This window comes from Protomyctophum parallelum (assembly GCF_964188405.1).
Source record: "Protomyctophum parallelum genome assembly, chromosome: 13".
Taxonomy (NCBI): domain Eukaryota; kingdom Metazoa; phylum Chordata; class Actinopteri; order Myctophiformes; family Myctophidae; genus Protomyctophum; species Protomyctophum parallelum.
Window position 1 is genome coordinate 9,515,091 of NC_139708.1, and position 21,052 is coordinate 9,536,142.

General features: G+C 42.8%; 1 protein-coding gene across 3 annotated transcripts in view; it reads right to left on the reverse strand.

Annotated features, from left to right (window-relative positions):
* LOC310868398 (choline transporter-like protein 2) overlaps window positions 1-21,052 on the reverse strand; it is a 32,964-nt gene that overhangs the window by 9,239 nt on the left and 2,673 nt on the right. The window contains exons 1-12 of one of the 3 annotated variants that reach the window (XM_083778831.1): window positions 15,525-15,788; window positions 11,467-11,515; window positions 11,303-11,376; window positions 10,561-10,645; window positions 9,505-9,589; window positions 9,288-9,401; window positions 8,339-8,411; window positions 7,460-7,580; window positions 5,091-5,174; window positions 4,842-4,954; window positions 3,767-3,898; window positions 3,429-3,528 (exon numbers count right to left, since the gene is read on the reverse strand). In XM_083778831.1, coding sequence (XP_083634957.1) covers window positions 3,429-3,528; window positions 3,767-3,898; window positions 4,842-4,954; window positions 5,091-5,174; window positions 7,460-7,580; window positions 8,339-8,411; window positions 9,288-9,401; window positions 9,505-9,589; window positions 10,561-10,645; window positions 11,303-11,376; window positions 11,467-11,515; window positions 15,525-15,558 — 1,064 coding nt within the window. In that variant the 5' untranslated portion in view covers window positions 15,559-15,788. Of the gene's footprint in view, window positions 1-3,428; window positions 3,529-3,766; window positions 3,899-4,841; window positions 4,955-5,090; window positions 5,175-7,459; window positions 7,581-8,338; window positions 8,412-9,287; window positions 9,402-9,504; window positions 9,590-10,560; window positions 10,646-11,302; window positions 11,377-11,466; window positions 11,516-15,524; window positions 15,793-21,052 lie in introns of those variants that run through there. The other 2 variants (XM_083778829.1, XM_083778830.1) reach the window with 2 other exon arrangements.

The following is a 21,052-nucleotide window of genomic DNA, read 5'->3' on the forward strand; positions in this document are numbered from 1 at the left end:
AGGCATGCCCTACCTCACTCCCTCTTTGTGCGTGTGTGTGTGTGTGTGTGTGTGTGTGTGTGTGCGAGCGCACACGTGTGTGTAAGGGTCAGGCAAAAGGATGATAAAGGATGCCAACTGTTATGCCTTGTGTTAGTTCTACCCAAACCCTCCCGACACATAGGCAGGGATAGTAGTGGCCAGTGCCAGTCAAATGCGCGACATACCAATTACTCCATTAAATGAGATTAAAGAAAGACGAGGTGCCTCGTTTTGGCACAGGCGTGTCGAGGAGAGAAGAACGAGGTTCTTGGCATTGATTCGGTTAAGAGTACAGAAGTCCTGACTTCATTCCCACTACACCTGGGTCACAGTCAGTTATTTCTTTGACAACGACGACGTTGACATTTTTGACGTTGACGACGACTGTAAGAGCCATATGATGTCTAGTAGTATTGTAGTGCTCATTTGATGATGTCACCACAGGGCGTGGGCTAGACCCAGGTTGCTTGGGTATTTAATGGGCCCCAATCATAGACTGTAAAAAATATGGACAAAGCGTTCCCCGGGTCTAACATGAACGTAAAATGAAGCCTGTAATGATATGCTAATTCCTGATGTAAGTCGCCATCTTTTGGTACCAGCTGGCCATTGGCTGGCTCTGTTTTGTACCAGCTGGTCATTGGCTGCCCAGACAACGAGGCGGGACGTCCCCCCTTCTTCTCCGTTGGTTTTTATTTTGACTCGAGTGGGAGGAGAAGACTCTTGAGTGGGAGGGGAATCCCGATCATAGACTGTAACGGTAGCCACGCCCCTCAGAACATACGCGACTTTATGGTCATTTTTTTAATTAATGGGACCATCATTTTCCAAAAAGAATATTATGACATTAGAAATGAGACTTTAAACTAGTGACTGGAAGAAGAAAGTATTCATGACCATGTTTATTAAGGTAATACAGTCTAGGTGAAGTTGGGCCAAAATACATGGGCCTCTATGGAGCTATGGGGCTTTTTGGGTCCAGTCCAGCGCCACAACAGGCCATTATATGAACTACCGATTTCAAATGAGGCTTCACGAAATATCTGGCTGACTGCCCCCCTGGCCCCAATCAAGCAGCAGGTGTTGCTGATTGGCAGAGGCACAATGTTTTTCAACTGTGTTTCTTTGAGCTGTAGTCATGTATCCTGAACAGTTTATTTATGTAAGTATTTATTGTATGCTGAGGTGACAGATCAGCTAATAAATATCTTTGTTTGTGAACTCAATGGACAAGTTTGGACTTTCAGTTTATTTGAGCACACGTCTGAACATCCTCCTTGCCGTCAGCCAACCACAGTGTTCAAGCATAGGGCTTGGACACTACATTAAGTTGAAAAACAGCCTTCTTTCACTGAAGATTTTGTTTTATTGGAAAGCAAATCTAACCGGGGCTCGTTTGGACAGTTGGACACGCACAGGCCGTGGTGTGGCGACGTGGCATGTGTTGGTGTTTGTGTTGGAGAACTTGGAGTGGAGTGTGGACACTGTACGACGGACACGACAGCAGCTGTGTGCAGCGAATGTGATCTTCTGCAAGGGTGTTCTGCTGTTTGAACATCAGATGATCGTTACAACCCGCACAGAACTATTGGGGTTCTTACCGGGGGACATCAGCACAGCGATCTTCTGAAAGCTGCTCCTGCTGTCATTGGAGGTGATCGATTGGCGATTGCCACCCGGTCGGAGCCATAGGGGCACTTACCGGGGGAACTCAGCAGCAGCAGCCAGCACAACAGATCATCTGGGCCGGATTGGACCGCGCCCGGCAGACCCAGATCTTCAACACTGACCAAACATCAATGTGCGGTATGTTTAGCGGCACGACGCCGACACAAACGGATCCACGCCACAAAGTTTTCATTCAGAACAATCCTATCTCTCCTACAGAACAATCACTACATCATCCTGTTTGTGTTATGTGGGCAGTGGACATGGAGCGGAGCAATGTCTATGACTGGGGGAAAGGGGCACACCGAAACTGTCCTTTCCATAGGGGAGAGGCCTGTTTTTGGTTGCCTGTGCATAGGGCATGAAGCCAGAATTTGGACAGGCCCGCATTGGGCTCACTCCTCACAAATACAACCCAAGAGGAAGGAATGGGGATTGGTGGAGATGCCAAACTGCCAAAATCAGAACCTTTTGCATTAGGCTACATCAACTTGTATCTTGTGGCCATACAGGGGCTGGCAACAAAGGCATTTTGTCATTTGTTTTGTACCGAATGGACCGTCCACAAAAGACCCGAACTAAACTATGACTTTTTTATGAAGCCAGTAAGATACTGATGAAATTATTTTAATGATCTATTTAAAATGTATTCTGATTTTGTTTGGCGTTTTGTTTTCCATGGCTCTTTATAAACTGATTTTTAATAATTGCACTGTCTTCTGCCATTAGCAATTAAGGGGCTGGTGTAAGAGCCATATGATGTCTAGTAGTATTGTAGTGCTCATTTGATGATGTCACCACAGGGCGTGGGCTAGACCCAGGTTGCTTGGGTATTTAATGGGCCCCAATCAAGCAGCAGGTGTTGCTGATTGGCAGAGGCACAATGTTTTTCAACTGTGTTTCTTTGAGCTGTAGTCATGTATCCTGAACAGTTTATTTATGCAAGTATTTATTGTATGCTGAGGTGACAGATCAGCTAATAAATATCTTTGTTTGTGAACTCAATGGACAAGTTTGGACTTTCAGTTTATTTGAGCACACGTCTGAACATCCTCCTTGCCGTCAGCCAACCACAGTGTTCAAGCATAGGGCTTGGACACGCTGACATTTTTGACGTTGACGACGACGACGACATTTGACGTTGATGACGACGACGTTGACATTTTTGACGTTGACGACGGCGGCGACGACGTTGACATTTTTGACGTTGACGACGACGACGTTGACGACGACGTTGACATTTTTGACGTTGACAACGTCACAGTTCAGAAAATAAACAAATCAGCCCTGCAATTTTGTCAGGTATATGACTCGTCCATTCACAAGAAAATAGATAGTTGTCTGTGATTGATTTGAAGAATATTCGGGAGAAAATAAATGAATGGCCTGGTAGTTTGTGAAATTAGCGGTGGATGGAACACAGACAGACAAAGACACCTGATTGTGATACTCTCTCTCCCCGCCCTCCCAGCGGAGATTAAAAAACCAATGCTGAATACAAATGAGTGTTTTCCGGCATTCAAATCAAACCCAAACATAATCCATCATCATTACGCCTTCCATTTTAGTGACATCATCTCTGGCTGCGCCGTTAACTTGACATTTCAATCCATTATGATGACTCATTCATTCAATATCCGTCCTCATTTGACATTTGTTCCCCTCCATCGAGTGTCCGCAGCCCCTCCCAGCTTTGCGCCATTATTCTAAAAGAAGAAAAGTCTGATAGCAAATCTAACCTGCTGGCCTCTTTGATGAGAGCGATGGCAATGAGGATCCTCTTCCTGAGGAAGATGAGCAACAGGATGATTATGACTTCAACGATGGCTAGGATGATCACTGAGAGAGAGAGAGAGAGAGAGAGAGAGAGAGTAGAGAAAGCATTAAATTCACTGGGGCAGCTCTTGTTGACAGTAATTTAATCAATTAAAGTGATGATCATATGCTACTCTCTCATTGTGTTTTTAAACAAATAAGGCTATGGATACCTGGTGGTAATCCATACAGATTAACACCTATGTGAGTGTGTGATGTACAGTATATGAGTGAATGAACAGGGTGTACTGTCTGTACTCACTGAAGGCCAGCCAGGTCTGTCTGATCTGCAGGTAGACGGCAAAGTCTGTCTGGAAGCCAAGGTCCTGCAGCGTGACATCTGAACCAGCCTCTCCCTTTAGGGAAGCATACTCCATGTAACAGTGGAAGATACCTGTGACACACACCATCACCCACCAGAGGGAGACACAAGCCCATCAAACAAAAGTGATTTCCATGGAAGAGGTTATGGGTAGAAAGGAGTCACAACTAGGGTTGGGATTCGGACACCCCCCCCCCCAACCTCCCGACCGCCAGTTTGGGAACCACTGTTCCAGGTAACAGATAACACAGTCACACCACATGATACCAGACAGGTTTTAGGTTGTGTACAAGCTGTCCTCGTATATTAAGTCCAATCAACTCCTGTTACCATGCATGTAGTATATCGTTGCTGTCAGGCAGAAACCTCCCATCGCCATGTTTTACCTTTTTGTGAATTAATGCCCTATGTTATCATACTACAGTGTGATCCTGAAAAGTAACAGTTTTGGACATAATTATGAGGATTCCCGAAAGACGATATACTACATTAAATGACAAATTCAGAAACCATAAGTCTTAATAATTCATCTCTTGTCTAGAAGTTCTAAGCAGTCTGATTTATCTTTAAATATCTTTACATTTTATTTTTTTATTTCCTTTTCTGCTAAGCAACAAGCTATATGCTTAGATGATTTTGATTTATATTAGGATAAATTTGCACGACTGTAAAGACAAACAGAAGTGGGGAGAAGTCTCCACTTCCGCTTTATCGCTTACTGATGATAGAGCTTCCGTTGCTCCAGACTGTATGACGGAAGCATTTGAAAATTGCGAGATGCAACAGTCTGGCAACGTGGCTGCTTCATACCGCGTCTTGAGCTCGCCGATCTGCTACTTTTGATAGGCCTACTACTTTAATTCAAAAGTAGCAAGTCTAGGACATATCATGCGGTTTCCACCCGAAAGAGACGATATGCTAGCCTGGGTGCAACACGAGTTGGTGTCAGATAACCCCGCACCTCACATCTCCATCATTGATCAACACATTTTTTAATCCGTAAATATGTCCTTACCGTAGCCGATGACCAGTATCACCATGACGATAATCACCCACACCATGATTCCTGCCAGGAAGCGAAGCAGGACGATGAAGAGGAGGCTGGTGAGCATGGCGATCACCAGCCCTCTGGGAGGGAAACCACAAATGAAGAGGTAACACTTTACTAACAAATTGTAGTTTGTAGGTTTTTTTTTTATGTTAAACGGGAGCAGTGCGAGTGATTTGCCGGTAGAGGATTTAGGTTGTGTGGGATGTTTCTTACATGAGGATCCAGTACCAGGACTTTGTATAATCCTCAAAGATCTTCATGACCACCTGACGAGCCTCAATGACCACAGTCGCATTCCTGTGTGGGGAAAAGTAAGCCGGTGATATCATTAAGTGAGAGAGGAAGAGGCTTCCGTTATGATACCTCAACACAGTGATTAAGACCTGCTCAACTGGATTGCACCCGTTGAGCTACCGTTTACACTGTCTATGTTGGGGCAGGTTGGGGCAGGATGCATTTTAGAAAAATTTAAACAAACGAATCTAAGAAATTCCATGAAGAAAAATAATAATTATTATTATTATTAAGAAGCAGTGACAATTATAGCTGATTCTCACTAGTTTGGGTCCTGGGCAAACGTCTAATCTCTCTTTTGGGTGTCGACCTGAAAAGTTTGGGCATCATGCATGGCAGTACAGTATAGACATTTTCTAGTATATTAAAATGATTAGAGAAGGAACCTGAGATTTAGTCTCCACTCTAAATTGTAATCACAAACATCAAGACGTGACTGCTTTTAAAAGCAAAACCCCAATCACATATATTTGACCCAGAAAAATCCCAGAGCTGTTTATTCAAAGAGCAATGCAACTTTAACTGTATCAGTAGCATTAGTTTGAAGTAACTTTAACTGGCTTTTTCGATTGATTGCATTTTTCTTTTGTCTAATAAAATATTCAAACAGCACAAGGTACAGTCAGGCATTTTGGTCCAAAAGGATTTCCGAAGAAAGACCTTGCGGTCTTGTTTCCATTCGGGTCCCATGCACTCACACACATAGTCACAAGTAAGACGCGCAAACGCGGGAAGCGAACGCAGCTCGTGTGTGTGTGGTTGTGTGTGTGTGTGTGTGTGTGTGTGTGTGTGTTTGTGTGCTACAGCTGCGCCCTGTGTGCAGCGGCGGGTGGTGTAACAGCGGGACACACAGACATTCAGTGTCGTTGTTAAGCAGCGGCGGGTGGTGTAACAGCGGGACACACAGACATTCAGCCCTTGCTGTCTAGCTGCAGGACTGTGACTGCTTAGCTAACGTTAGCCCATATGCACACACAGCCTAGTTACAGACAGTGTCGTTGTGACAGTATTATTTTTATGTTGGGCCTAGTACAGCAAGTTACAGACAGTGTCGTTGTTAAGCAGCGGCGGGTGGTGTAACAGCGAGCAAGTTACAGACAGTGTCGTTGTTAAGCAGCGGCGGGTGGTGTAACAGCGGGACACACAGACATTCAGCCCTTGCTGTCTAGCTGCGTCAGCCCTTGCTGTCTAGCTGCGCCCTCTGGTGGCGGGCGGGTGGTGTAACAGCGTGACACACAGACATTCAGCCCTTGCTGTCATACTAAGTGGCTCACTGCGTTCGCAATGAACAAGAATCTAAAACAGAAATTGGTCACCTCCTCTCCCTCTGACCTGCTGACAGGTGAAATTTTAGGTCCGTTTTAAAGGAGGCCAGTGATTTGCTTGTTTAAGGGAAGGGGGCAGCTGGGCATTCCACAGCAGTGCTGCGGACGGTGAATCTACCCATATTTGTTTTGTAAGTGGGTGGCACCAGATCATTGTTTACGCTACCTCTAGTTTTGTGGCTGTGGGTGTCGCTCACTTCTTTTAAGTAATCAGTCAAGTACCAAATGGGCACTGAGGGCATAGCTGCATGTACAATTTTGAATGTCAGACCCATTTTCAATTGTTTGACCCTGTCTTCTACCCGGAGCCAGCCAATGCTATCCAGATGCTCTGCATATAGGTCCCAGTCCTAGCTGGGCACTGCTAAACTGGCACAAATATTCCATTATGAGGATGGGTCTTGACTTGGACTTGTCCAGAAAAACATAAAAGGTTTCATAAGAATATTTTGTACAAAGACAATTTAAGTTAAAGGACCACTTCACCACTTTTCAACCTATCTTCATATAATTGGTCCTCACTAATGTTCATGATATAATGCCACAATTTTACTACGCGGCATGTGTCTCATAGGAGGACTGTGGGCAGTTCAGAAACCCGTCCACCAGTGACATCAATGGGGAATCCAAGCTAATAGAAACTGCAGACTTTCTATTCCTGAAAAGTTGCAATGCGATAATGGAAGCCATCATTCTCGCGATAAAAAAATAATTAAGAATCTAAAGATTCTAAAAAAAAAAAAATCTTGTTTAAAGAAATCTGCCTAACGATGATGTCACTGGTGGTTTCTGAACTGCCCACAGCCCTCCTATGAGACACCGACTGAGTAGGGAAAAGAAATGTGATATTTTATCATGATCATTAGTGAGGACCAATTATATGAAGATAGTTTGAAAAGTGGACCTTTAAAGGCCATTTAAGATATTTTTAATGAAATAATGACATAATGGAGGTGAACTCACTTCACTCCCTCCACAAGGTCCTTAGCATCTCTCATCCCGGATCCATCATCAAACTTGGTTTCATTCCCCACCGTGATCACTCCTCCCTTCCCGCCCAGGGCTGGGAAGCATCGGCGAGTGACTGGAGTGACATAGGACAAACATTTTTTTAACAGATATATATCTATATTATATGATCTATATTACCATATATTAAAAAAGGTAGGATAAGGGTTTTTCCGTTGTTAAAATAAGTGTTAAATATAGCTGATAGTACTCATTGCTATATTGTGTTTGTTCAGTAACAGGACTCTCCCTGTCTCTCCAGCTCTTTAGTCAACAGAAAATGTATTTTCAGGCCGAGATACTTATTTTATCCAATAAGTGGAATTGGAAGTGATGACAAGGAAATGAGCAGACAAAATTGGAACTGGAATGGAATACTATCAAATTAAAGCTGATAAATGGGTACTCTCTCCTGACTGGTTAAGACTGAACAAAACAAATCAGAATATAGTGATACTTAACGCAAAAAAACTAAAAAGGTTTGTTTTAACCAAAGAAATATCACTTACCCTACCTTTAAGCATTATGAAGTAAGCAAGGTGAAATGAGACATGGGTAGTATACACAGAATAACATTGACTAAGTGTCAGGAAAGAATATTTTACCCAACTGTCCAGACTAGAGGTCTTCACGGGTCCAATTTGACCAACCCACACCGAAAAAGACACATGGGAGCCACTCCGAACGTACCCGGGAGTCTTGTAAACGGAACAGGGACCCCACTGCGGGTCGGTTCGGCCCCCGGGTATTTTCGGATCTCAGGTAAGCCCGAAGACTAGTCCAGATAGACATTCATTGAATAAGATAGAAGGGAAGGTTTGATATTTGACTTACAGGGCTTGCTAGGCGTCAGCATGGCAGGACATAGACCTTCCTTCAAGATCTGTGGCACACCTTTCTGTGGGATCTGCCGGGGAAGAGAAAAATAATAGTTGTTATAATTATGTGCACAGATATTCTGGACATTTCAGTAAGTGTGTGTGCATTTGTGTGTGTGTGTTTGTTTTAAGTTTGACCTCCCAGGCACACAGTGCTCAGTTATGTTGACTTTTTCCAGCCCAAAGGTAGAAGGGTAGAGATGGCAGACACGCAGTTCTGAGAGACATGGCCTCAGTTTTACAGATCCTGATCCTCATTCCAGCGACTCCACAGTCTACAGTGTAGACTCTACACTGACCCATCGGGCGCCGATTCAATCATTCGATGTTACACAAGACTACCCAAGACTTTCCCCTCACACTCACCTGCCCCCTAAGTGCCAACAGTTCAATAATGCTGTTGGCAAGAGAAGTGACAAATCTGTAGTTAACTATTCGTAGTGAAACAAACCTGAGTTGCAACTGTACTTTGTCTTCCGTTTCTTTCAATACAAAATCTCTGCCGGAAATAGCAGATCTAGATCAGATCGACTATTTCTGAAGATTGCTCTCCCCAGAATATGGCGTGTCAGAGTTCAAGTGGTTAATACAAGTGTCACCTTTGCTTCTGCACAGGTCCTGGTTCAGTCCAAGGACTGTCTAAAGAGGACAAGACACGAAGACCGTAAGGGCGACGCCATGTTGCTCACATGATGCTCCATGGAAGGAAAGAAACATGCGCAGTTGAGACCAAGGAAGCTGAACGCGGAAGTGTTGGCTGCATGAAGCCCATTGCGCATGTTTCTTTCCTTCCATGGAGCACCATGTAAGCAACATGGCGTCGCCCTCGTCCTTTTTAGACAGTCCTTGGTTCAGTCACAACAAACAGTCACTACAACTTCCTGCATTTCCAGAACTCTACTCACCATCGACCAAGTAACCCCCACTTTGCAGAAGTTCTTGTAATATTCAAAGTCCTGCTGGTTAATGGAGGCCTTAAACAACGTCATGAACTTATCAGGGCATTTCTCCACACATATCTGAGGAGGAAACAATCAGTTAAAACAAGACCAATACATAAAACCGTATGTGTGATTTATTTCTGTTATTCCATCCACACAAAGTAGAGAGTGAAGACCTCACCTGGGTGGTTGGACACTGGAACTCTAGGAGCACCATGGGGCTGGCACACTTCATAATGTTGAAGTAGAACAATAGAGGCTTCTTCCTGTTTAGGACACACAAAATATTTATTTATGTCCACATACACAGAAGTACAAGAATGTACAAAGGACATAAACACTGCCAATGCAGTCAGGAAAACAGTTACAGAGTGCCTAGACGGCAGAACATTGTTACATACAGTACAGTACACTTGACATATTGGTCAGACACAGCAGACATCAATCATGGATAAAGGAGACAATGCCTCCTCCAAAATGAGCGGCTTCCTATAATAGCCAATCAAATGCGAGGTGCGAGGTGCACCTTAAACAATAGCGGAGAGAAAGGCATGCTTGGATTGGTCTCATTTATTTAAAACGATAAGCATTGAAGCAACAACTGTTGCAGCCTTCATGAAAGCAGTGACGCACAAATAATTAGGCTTAATAAAACATCCGACCGTAACAAGTCAACTGCCTGACACAGGCATTACCTCTCAAAAAAAAATATATAGCCTATAATCCAGAAAATGTAGGGATAAAGCTTATCTTCCGATTGAAACTCAGATGTGAAAACACCAAAAAAAGCACCAGTCCTGGAGCTCCAGGCGCGCTAATTTGCGCCGCGGTCTACGCCGCTCTCAGACCCTTCCGACGAGGCTCTTTCTTGGGGTAGAAATGAATATTTAGTTGTTCAGGTCCATGCCTTGTCTAAAATTCTCTTTTTCAGAGAGAACTTCAGAGAAGGCATGGACTATTATTCACAAAATAAGGCCTATAGCGACATGTACATACTATATACCGTATGAAACAGAAGACTCTCTGCTTTCATAAGAAAGAAATACTGTAATAATAATAAAAATCACACCCCTGTGAAGTGAGCAGTGCAATGTTGCTCACTTCACAGGGGTGTGATTTTTATTATTATTACAGTATTACCAAAGGTTTACATCTGTAGCCTAGCTGTGAGAATACAGACACAATAAATGTCTAGTGTAGAGTCACAATCAGTGCTTTGATTAGAAAGACAACTTACTCCTGTGGAGTGCCAGCATGCCCACAGAACTGCCCTCTGCTATCTGTGGGGTAGATCACCTTCCTGGGGTCACCCTGGGACCATGCTAGGACGATGGAGAGGGGGACAGAAGAGAGAGAGAGAGAGAGATAATAGCAAAGCTTTATTTAGCACTTTTCTAAGCACTCAAAGTTGCTTTAGGTTAATACAAAAATAAATTACAAAAATGATCTTCAACCAATTAAAGCTGTGTGCCAATTCTACACTATACTAATACTGTACTGTATAACTATACTAAACTGTATTCATCATATACAACATTTCCCACTAGGCTTTTGGTCCCAATATGAAATGACACAGGACAACCAAAGATGTAATCAAGCTGTGACTTATGAAATCGGTTGTTTTTATAGTTCTCTAGAGAAAACCTTACAGATGCTGAGAGTTGTTTATACAAATAGTGTCCGCACAATGAAATGAATCATGCTCCCATAGTTGGAGGGGGGGTTGATATGTGCATTGTAGTCAGTGACAGAAAGCATGGAGAGAGACTAGGCTACATGCAGCAAATGTTATGTATATATAAGTTATTACCACCAAGATGCCATTTCGAGCATCTTAGTTCTTCCTCGAGAGTCTGCACAGTTATGCATTGCATTGTGGGACAAAGTGTTCATCAAGTCTACACTTAAAAGTAAGTGAACGTTAGTAGGGTTAGAAGGTTAGTATTGGGAAACACTAAGTAACAATGCCGTTTCCTTACCAAGTACTCCGACACCAACATAAGCCACGATGGCAAGAATGAAGAGTATGCAGCACACGATATCAGTGCAGCCCCTGGAACACAGAACAGGATGGTGATGACATAATATATAAGTACATTGTGACAGCTCAGAGCAATACCAAACCAAACCGCCAACAACTCACCTGTTATGTAGCGGGCCCTTGAAGGTGGGATCATATTTCCTTGGTTCACCTACAAACAAACGGACAGAATTATCTTTTAAGCTTTACGCATGCACCTTGCACCGTGCCAGACCATGAGTCATTGAGGAGAGCTCAGTGTGTATCAAACTGTTTTACACAGCAGCAGATTTGAAGGGTTGATGAAGGGTGCTATTCAACCTCTGGCCTCACATTCTCCCCTATTCTCCCCCTAGGCAGAAGTAGACACGCCTAGAAACCTGATAAATTCTACCCTGGTGACTCGAAAACCTCTGACATGCAAAATGAACTCACCAAGGCCACAAGAGGGGGTAATATAACTGCCACAAAACTATTACATAGTTTTACAGTTTAAAAATGATTCATTGGAAAACATTAGGGATGCTACAATATGTCAAGACCATGGTTGTGTCAGACGATATAGACTTGTAACCAAAGGGATGGTTGATACCTGACAAAGACCTGTAAGGGTCGAAACGTTGTTGCTTAATAAAGTTTCCTGGGAGCTGATACAGTCAGTGTGAGGACAACCCTTCTTTTTCATAGACTTATAACCACACACTGCTTTCAAAGTATAAGCTTGTACTAATATGTATTCTGATTTGAATACAAGTAATGCATGATATGAAATAACAAATCTGTGAATCATTCTGGGGGAAGTAACACTTCCCTCAGTAACAAAGCCCTCTGTCTGACAATAGTACCATCAACAAACCCATGCCAACTTGCAAAGTGGAACATCAATAATTCAATTTGCTGTGTGTGCGTGCACATGCGTTTTGGGGGAACTATTGTTTTCCATTTTTTCAAGTAAATGCGACTCTAAACGGATTCAAAAGGAGGTGAATTCAGTCTATCAGCATGTTCCGTTCTGATACGATTCTTTAGCCCAGCACCCAGCCTATCGATGTGCGTATTCTACGTCCGCTCCTGATACGATTCAGTCTCATACGTTCAGACGAACGCAGGCTATCTAAAGCCAGAGTGTTATTAGTGACTGAGGAGGAGAGATACAATAAGACGGTAAATACCACCCAGCGCTACAGCATCCTGAATCCACGTCCTCGGACACCCGAACCACCAGGTCTAGACCGAGGAGTATAATATTCTCAGTGGCGTCGGCTCAGCTCATTAATAATGTAGGTGCTCAGGATACTAATGCTGCTGCATGCATTTACCCGACAAAGCTCTATTGACAGACATACATCCACCAAACACAGCTTCCAATTAGGGGAAATAATGAGTGCTGGGTTATGTGGTGTAGAGCCAGACTCCATAATGAGCTCGTGTTTTCTTTGAGGCATTGGCATTGGTATCGGCAGTTAGATTTGGAACCACTTTCAACCCAGTGTCCCCAATATGGTCATATCAACATTTTTTTTAATGTGGCTAAATAAAATACATTTTAGTTTGAGTTATAATTCTTATAATATTTTGTGCCTATAAATTAAATGTTCTCAAATAGAAATCATAACTTTGACAAAATGTGGGCCAAAACATCGGTAGCCTCAAGGACTCTCTAAAGATGGGGATCAGTCCCAAAAATCAAGCACTGGGCAGGCTATAAAGTGGTTTTGACTGTTGAATGAGAATTATCACACTCAGGCACTAAGCCATGTTTACCAAGCAACGAGAGGGTTGTTCTACCATTTACAACACAGCCCAGTGACTTAGGAACTTAGGAACTTTAGGAAGTAAAAAGAAAAATGATACAAATTCACAACAGAACGTTGTACATTTGCCAACCCAGTACCCATTATGTTGTACACAAAATGTTGATAACAAAATATCTGCAACTCCAACACACCTCCACTGTCAACAACAGCACCAGCATAAACAATAATAGCACACACAGCTTGTAGACTTAATACATTTCATGATGAATATGAACTTGTCTTGTATAAAATATATCCATGTGTATAAACTGCATTAAGTCACAGACTATGGATCTCAATGGAGCACAACACTTTCAGTGTGTACTGTGTATGGTTGCATGTGATGACAATGTTTTGGGGTTGTACGCAGTACGCACATGTGAAAAGGCAATAGGCATGGGGCTGTATGTGTGCAAATGGCTACAATAAAGAAAGGCCTGAAGGATGCTGACATGTGTCTATTATGTTTGTACAGTGGGAACACAAATCAGCCTGTGAATATTTGAATGACAGTTGATCCCCCATCCCATAGCCTGTATGGACGGTTGATGTGGTGTGTTAATTCACTTATAGAGTAGGGGGAAAAAATCAATTCATGTTATGATTGCCTGTGATTGGTTAATTCTGGCCAATCAGAATGCCTGTTGCCTGTGATTGGTTAGCCGATTTGCTGACATAAGTTTTCCCTTCAATGTCAATGGCATTTCATGTTTTGATGTTTAATTTACGTCATCTGACGTCATTTCTCCGTTCACCGTCAATGGCAAAATTTGAGACGGGTGATTGGCTGAGACGTGGAGGGGGATCGAGTGCTCATTTTGGCTCACCTCCCTGATAACCTATTCTGTGAATCACAGCCTGCAAAATGACAAAGCACTCTCATCCACATGCAAGGCCATTGGCTGCTCGCTGCAGACACTCGCTCACCTAGCGGCTCGCTTGGGCACACACATGAGGAGCCCCTGCCTCATTAGCACACCTGCCTTATGTTCTAACGATTAGAAAAGCAATGCATTTGTTAAAGCAGGGGTTCCCAACCACTGGTACGAGACGGAGTACCACTGGTTGTACTTGAGCCCCCCTCTGGTGGTACACAGAAGAGTCGCCCCAAAAGGAGAAAAAGACAAAAGTGGAATGAAATATTTATATGACTACAGGTAGTTCTTCTGACCAAGCAATTGGTTGAAATAGGCTATCCAGCAGGCATGACAGCACACCTAGCCATTAATAGAAATATCATCAGTTGTGCTATTTAGTGATTAGACAGAGATTTGTCAGAGCAACAGCATTATTGGCTTAGAATGGAACAAAAAGGGTACGGTCCTGTATTTTAACATTTGTTATTATGGTGGTACTTGGAGAGCCAAATATTTTCTGAGGTGATACTTAAAATGGTTGGGAACCAATGTGTTAGAGGACCATTTCACCCATTTTCAACCTACGGTACTGTATCTTCATATGCTGTAATGAAATTGGTCCTCACTAACTAGAGTTCTCAACAGGCCCGAAAATTAAGGCCCAGCCCTACCTGGGCCCTCATCAAACCCTGTACACTCAAGACACTGCCCCTGCTGCCACACTAGAGTTCTCATCAGGTCCAAAAATTAAGGCCCAGCCCTGGGCCCTCATCAAACCCTGTACACTCAAGACACTGCCCCCGCTGGCCGCTGCCACCCTTAGATCTCCATATATGGAGCTCAGCTGACCTGTTCTGACATTCCATAATGTTGATTTGAGGACTCAAAAACAGCCAACCTTTAAGCTCACAAATGCTTTGCGCTGTGACTTTGAGCTTGTATCTGCTATTTTGGCTAATGTTTTCTCCAGAATATGGATGCTGGGGTTCAAGTGGTTACAAGCTTGCAGTTATTGCATGATTGAAAATTGTATTAAGTTTGTAGAATGGATTGAGCCAAAATGAGCGCTCACCAAAACTGAGTTTAAAAACAAAAACGAATAGGCTACAAATGCTGAGTCAGTGTATGCTGATAGCTGATAAGTTTGCACCTGCCATTGTAGTCGTGTCAAAATAGTTAATAGTATGTATATTAATATTATTTTCTGTGACTAAACACGGGTGTATGAACATGAAAATAAATAACATACCAGGTTTATTTGTTGTTCTACAATTCGCACAAACGCAGCGTATGCAAGCTGAAAGCTCTCACACTATCAAGTCAGTCTACCCTGCTTGTAGCCTACATTAGGCTATGTCGCGCTGTTTCACCGCTAGTTTCACCCGAAACTGCAGTGAGAAAGTAAAGCTCGACTTGAGTAAGGTGCCGTTTCTACGCTTCAAATAAAACAACAAGGCGTCAGGTAAGTCAACATGAAAGTGCAGTCAGTCCGTATGAAGCAGTCAGACCGTCGGTAGTTGATAGTTACCATGCTTTCCGTAATAACCTTCCTCCTCCGGCATCTTTAGATTCCTTTCTAGGTCACAATGTGAATGTTGACGCGAACAGTTGGAGGGTAGAATAACCGTCGAGTCTTCCTCCTATTCACACACCCTTCCTTCTTTTGTTGTCTTCAGCTTAGTCTAGTACTGGTACTAGTGTCCAGTGTCCACTCATTTAGTAGACTATCTATCTCTGACCAAGTGAATTAGGGTGGAGGGAGGGAGCCCACAGGTAAAACCTGCTCAACCAGTCTGTGAATGGCAGTGGTAGTGCGCTGCAGCAGCGCGCACCCGGTGCAAATCTCCTCCACCTGTGTGTGTGTGTGTGTGTGTGTGTGTGTGTGTGTGTGTGTGTCTCTATCTCTCTCTCCGATCTCCAAATTCAAATTCAAAGGGGTTCATTGGCATATCATAGCCAATTGCCAAAACAAAAGTAATCTCTCTCTCCACCTCCAACCTAGCTCTGGTCCATAGCTCTAATACAAATACCTCCACCGCGGCACCGCCCCACCCCAACTCTTCTCTAACTCTCTCTCCCACACGGCTGATTTTGTCTTCTGATTCCCCCCTTGGCCCTTTCTCTGCTTCAATGTCTCTTCTTTCAGTCCTTCTCTTTCTTTTGTTTCTCCCTGGATAGGTAGGAAACACTAAACTGTCCAAACAGGCACGCAGCTCACAATGATAGAGTGGGGGAGGGGTCCGAGAGACAGGCGTGTATTAGACACTAGTTGTGAAGACCCCAACCTAGACTAGACAGAGAGAGAGAGAGATGCTATGTGTATACACCTGTGTTTATGCCTTTATTTTAGTAGGTCTATTGTTTAACTGTAGGTCTACAATAGTACACTGTTTGTTTGTTTGTTTGTTTGATTTCAAACTTGATTTGGCAATGCAAACATAACAGGTATGTTTCCTGTGACAATAAAGCCCCATTGAATTGCATTGGGAGAGAAAGAATGTTGGATATTTGGTAAATACCAGACATGTTTCTGTTATCCGAAACATGTTTTTAGAAAACCCACAGAGGAATTGTCTGGTTGCTGGTTGTGGGTTCAAGGGGGTGTGTGTGGCGGCAGCAGGGTTTAGATGACATTCAGCCAGGTGTGCAGGCTATCTCAACACGAAGCATTTGACTCACAAATTAACCCATTTCAAACACTGGCAGAACACCAAAACCTTGTTTTTCTTCTTGTGTATCGTCGTCATATGTCCAGCTGACTGTGTATAAGTAAGTGGGCAACCTTTTCGCGCACATGATCGGTTTTCCAAGGCTGGCATGATTACCCTGTTCCAGACTGTGAAAACTACCATTGCTTACGTGTCCATTGCTGTATGCATAGAGTAAGTAAATAATTTAACCACTTTCAACCTGGCAATGGTTGAAAGTGGTTAAATTATTGCCAGGCTGGCATCCCTATTTTGGGTCAAGTTTTGGGCCTATATGTAAAAATTGTCAAACAGCAGATATATCCAAGATCACAATGTGTCACAATGTGACAAGCTGTGAGCTCAAACACTAATGGTTAATAATAGGCCTATAATAATGGTTGTTTTTTATCAACTCAACTGAACTGGTAGATCAAGAAGGTGGTGGCCCAGCCTTGGTGTAGCCTGCCGTACACAACACGTTTCAACAATTCCTGAACCAGCCAAATGCAACATAACACTCACACTTGTCACTTCTATCCACACTTTTCCTGGGCTGTGTGTGCTCCAGTTCCTGTTGATTTAATTGGATATCATTGGTCATCTGACCAGTTTCATTGGCTTTCATTGGATCAAATCGACAGGAACTGGAGCACACACAGACCAGGAAAAGTGTGGATAGTAATGTTGACAAAACAGGTGATGACCTCACATAGCCCAATCCCCTGCTCAGTAAAGCACACGTGTTTGCTGCCATCTTGTGGGCATACTGTAGTATTGCACATCTCACAAATTCACAGAGGCCCCTTTTTCACCCCATAAACGTTGGTGCTAGACCTGGTTCCGTTCTGCATTTTTGGAACCTTGGTGCTTTTATTCTTCCAACCTGTAGAGTAGTGACACGCCCACTTTGGTTACCAGTTCATTCTGGGCAAGAAAAAAAAGGTTGGTTCCAGTTCCAAACCAACTTTTAGGGTGCTGAACCAATTAATTTTCAGTGGAAACATTCTGAACCGGTTTGAGTGATTTAAATAAAACACAATACTTGCTACAGTACTGACTGACCGCCATTTTTTCCATCAGAAGTCAGAACTACCTTCACTGCATGCATGAGAGTTATTGGATTCATCACATTCTCTGGTCAAAAGCAATTAGAGAGAGCATGTGTAACTTTCACTCAAACAGCTCCCTGTGTCTGTGTTTCAAACTCTTTTGGAAAACACGCTGAGGGAAACAGTGGATTCAACTTAAACTGACTGAAACTTTCCATCCAGCCTGTTGTTATGGCCAACTGCAAAAGGGCAGGCCCAGCTGCCACTGGCCTATTTTCCAATTTCCACCCACCAAAACTATGTGTGTGGAAAAACAGACACTGTCGTTTTCTACAAATTAAATTGTTGCATTCAGGAGTTGTTGTTATTGCTGCTGCATGATACTAGACATCACACACTCACCACATTGTTCATGTGTTGTTCATTCAGCTATATTTCCCTTGTTTTTTAAGAAGTCACTAATATGAGTATATTATAATATGTTGTAGAAGGAGAAGGAGGTATTGAAAAATAGAAGATCTACAAGCTCATAGCTATTTAAAAAAAAAATGAAAATCTGGCACAAATCTTTTAATATATATTCTTTCACAGCGAACATTTTTAACTCTATTATTTGCTTATGGGGGGTCCCAGGAACTACATATTTTCAGATGGGGTCCACAGCCAAATACAGATAATTCTGGGGTTTGAGTACCAGTGCCACTGACACATAGGTTTTTCAGAAAACTGACATTTTGTAGATTCTAGTGTCAGGTCTAAATGGGTTAAAAATCATATGCCAAAGTGTATTTTTCTGGAACCCACAGTGAAGTAGGGCCACCGTTTTAATCTGTTAAAAGCATTCTCTTTGAGGGGTCTAATCCAATTCTCAAACCCTACACTGAGTGGCATTCATGCTCGGCTGCATTCCACTAAAATCATTACAAGGACAAATACAATTTGGCATACAAGTTAGTTTTGTATTGAATTATGAGATGCCTTGCTGTTTCCCAAACAATGCTGTATAAAGATATGTCCTATAGACTCTTCTCTCTCCTGGCTCCAAGACTGAGGAATAAACTCCCCATTGCAGTCAGAACTAGCCTGATTATCAGACTCTGAAGCTTCTTGAAGCTAGTGGGTGGGGTCTATGGGCTGGATCCAGGCTAAGTCAGAACTACAAACTCACCTCTTTAGACTCCTGCACCACATTACCTCCTATCATTCAACTGTATACATTTTGGATAATAATCTAAACTTTATTGTCACAGTTGGGGTATGCTTCCAGACACATGTGGCAAGAGATAGATACATTTATTTGTAAAAGCCAAGGAGCTAAACACACAACCAATCCCACAAATGGACCAATCACCATTATGACTATAAATTAAAGTAAAGCTAAACAAAACAAAAAAGCTATGATTTAAAAATGCACTGCAGATAAGCTCACAACACGTTGCAGCTTGCATTACGTTTTCAATATAATAACATACCCAAAATCTGGACTCCTGCATTGGTTAAAAATAGGTGGTCTGACTCTGAATGGTAACTATGCTGTTGTAGTTTAGTATCTCAGCTGACTGCCCTGATGCGTGAATAGAGCATTCTGATTGTTATGGATTTAAATGCCGTCATCAATTTACTCTGTACTTCACCCCTTTATTAGCTTAGCTAGCACTGTGTGTGAGGTTACCAGTGTCATTGCCAGCCAGCCAGTACAGTAGAGGTGTGCATTCATTGGCACTTGGCAGGCACTGCACTCACAATTCAATTCGATTGCGATTCACCAGGTAACGATTGGATTTGATTCTACCATGCCTTAAATTCATCACATTTTTCTATATTACTGAACATGGCAAAAATGTCATCAGTCAGATACTGAACAACATATTTGATTTAGAATTATATGTAATATTATATACAGTAATGTAGTATAATTACATTATAATTATGTATTATATATATAATTATATTTAGGCTTCGATTATCGATTATGTCAAATTGCTGCATTGCATTGCTGCACGGCCGAATCGTGATGCATTACCGAATGGATTATTTTTTACACCACTACAGTACAGTAGGCAGACCATAATACGATCTGGAAGCCACTTTCTGCCTTTCTCCCCCACATGTCTCTCATTACAGCAACCTCTGAGTGGGTGTGGTGGTGCACTAATGTCCAGCTTCCTGTGTGAAGCTTCGACACTACCGAATCTCACACAGCCAAAGATACGCCAATATCACAGAATCACACACCATCATATCTCAGCCAAACTGGGAAAGCATTTTAAATTCTGAAAAGGTTACCACCCCGGCACACTGTAAAGTGTACTTTGTGTGACAGCAATGACTACAGAGTTCACATGTAGTGAGCCAAAGGGCTGCCTGCTGGAGATAACACAAGCCCTGCTGATACTGTGGTTAGGAGGACTAGACTATAGAACACAGAGCATTGCATTAATTAAAGGTGGACCTGGGGATGACAACACCAACAATAACCCACTGCACCAACAGAGAATTAACAAATCAACACAAACATCCCTGTGCATTGTGTGACGTCAAAGATGGTAGAGTCCACTATTTTTAGTGCAACCCCTGGAAACTGAACCTTTGTTGTCTCGACAGAACATGCAGCACAGCATGATATCAGCAGTCTGCAGTAACGCTTCATAACGGATCAAGAATCAATCTAATAATTAGCAACACTGTTTACTGACGACGGCAAATGAAGTAGGAGGGGGAAACATGATCCTATTGTCCTGTCTGAAAATTATATCAAAGTGGCATCAGTGTTCATATAACCTTTTGGTAGTGCTACAGTATCCACAGTTTTGACCCAAATGTCAGACTTAAAGAACATATTGTTTTGGAACACCCAATAGAACAAACGGGGTGGGCGGAAGGCCAAGAATGCATGTCTTCTCATTAACAAGGAGTGACAGCTTTGCTGAGGAAAGGCTGCGAGATCGGCCAAGGTCAACAAGCCAAAGCTACTGGTCGGGAAAAGGAAGGCCAATGCCCTGTACAAAAATAGACAGGAAGTTCCCATGGGTCTTTAAGGGTGGCTCTGGCCCTTTAACTCACTACAGAAAGTATGCTTCACCTGTTTAAATTCTACCTGACCTCAATAACCCTTAAAGTTACAATCCAGGCCTTATTTTAATTCTTAACATGTTATTTTAAGTTTTTAACTTAACTTTATGGTACTATATGTTAATACAATATAACTAACACATCTGCAGGAGCAGCAGACAATGACTGGGCCTGGACAAATCTAGGTGGGCCTAGAACACATGCGCATTGCCACTTCTGGGACATGTCTCTGGTGTGATCACAAG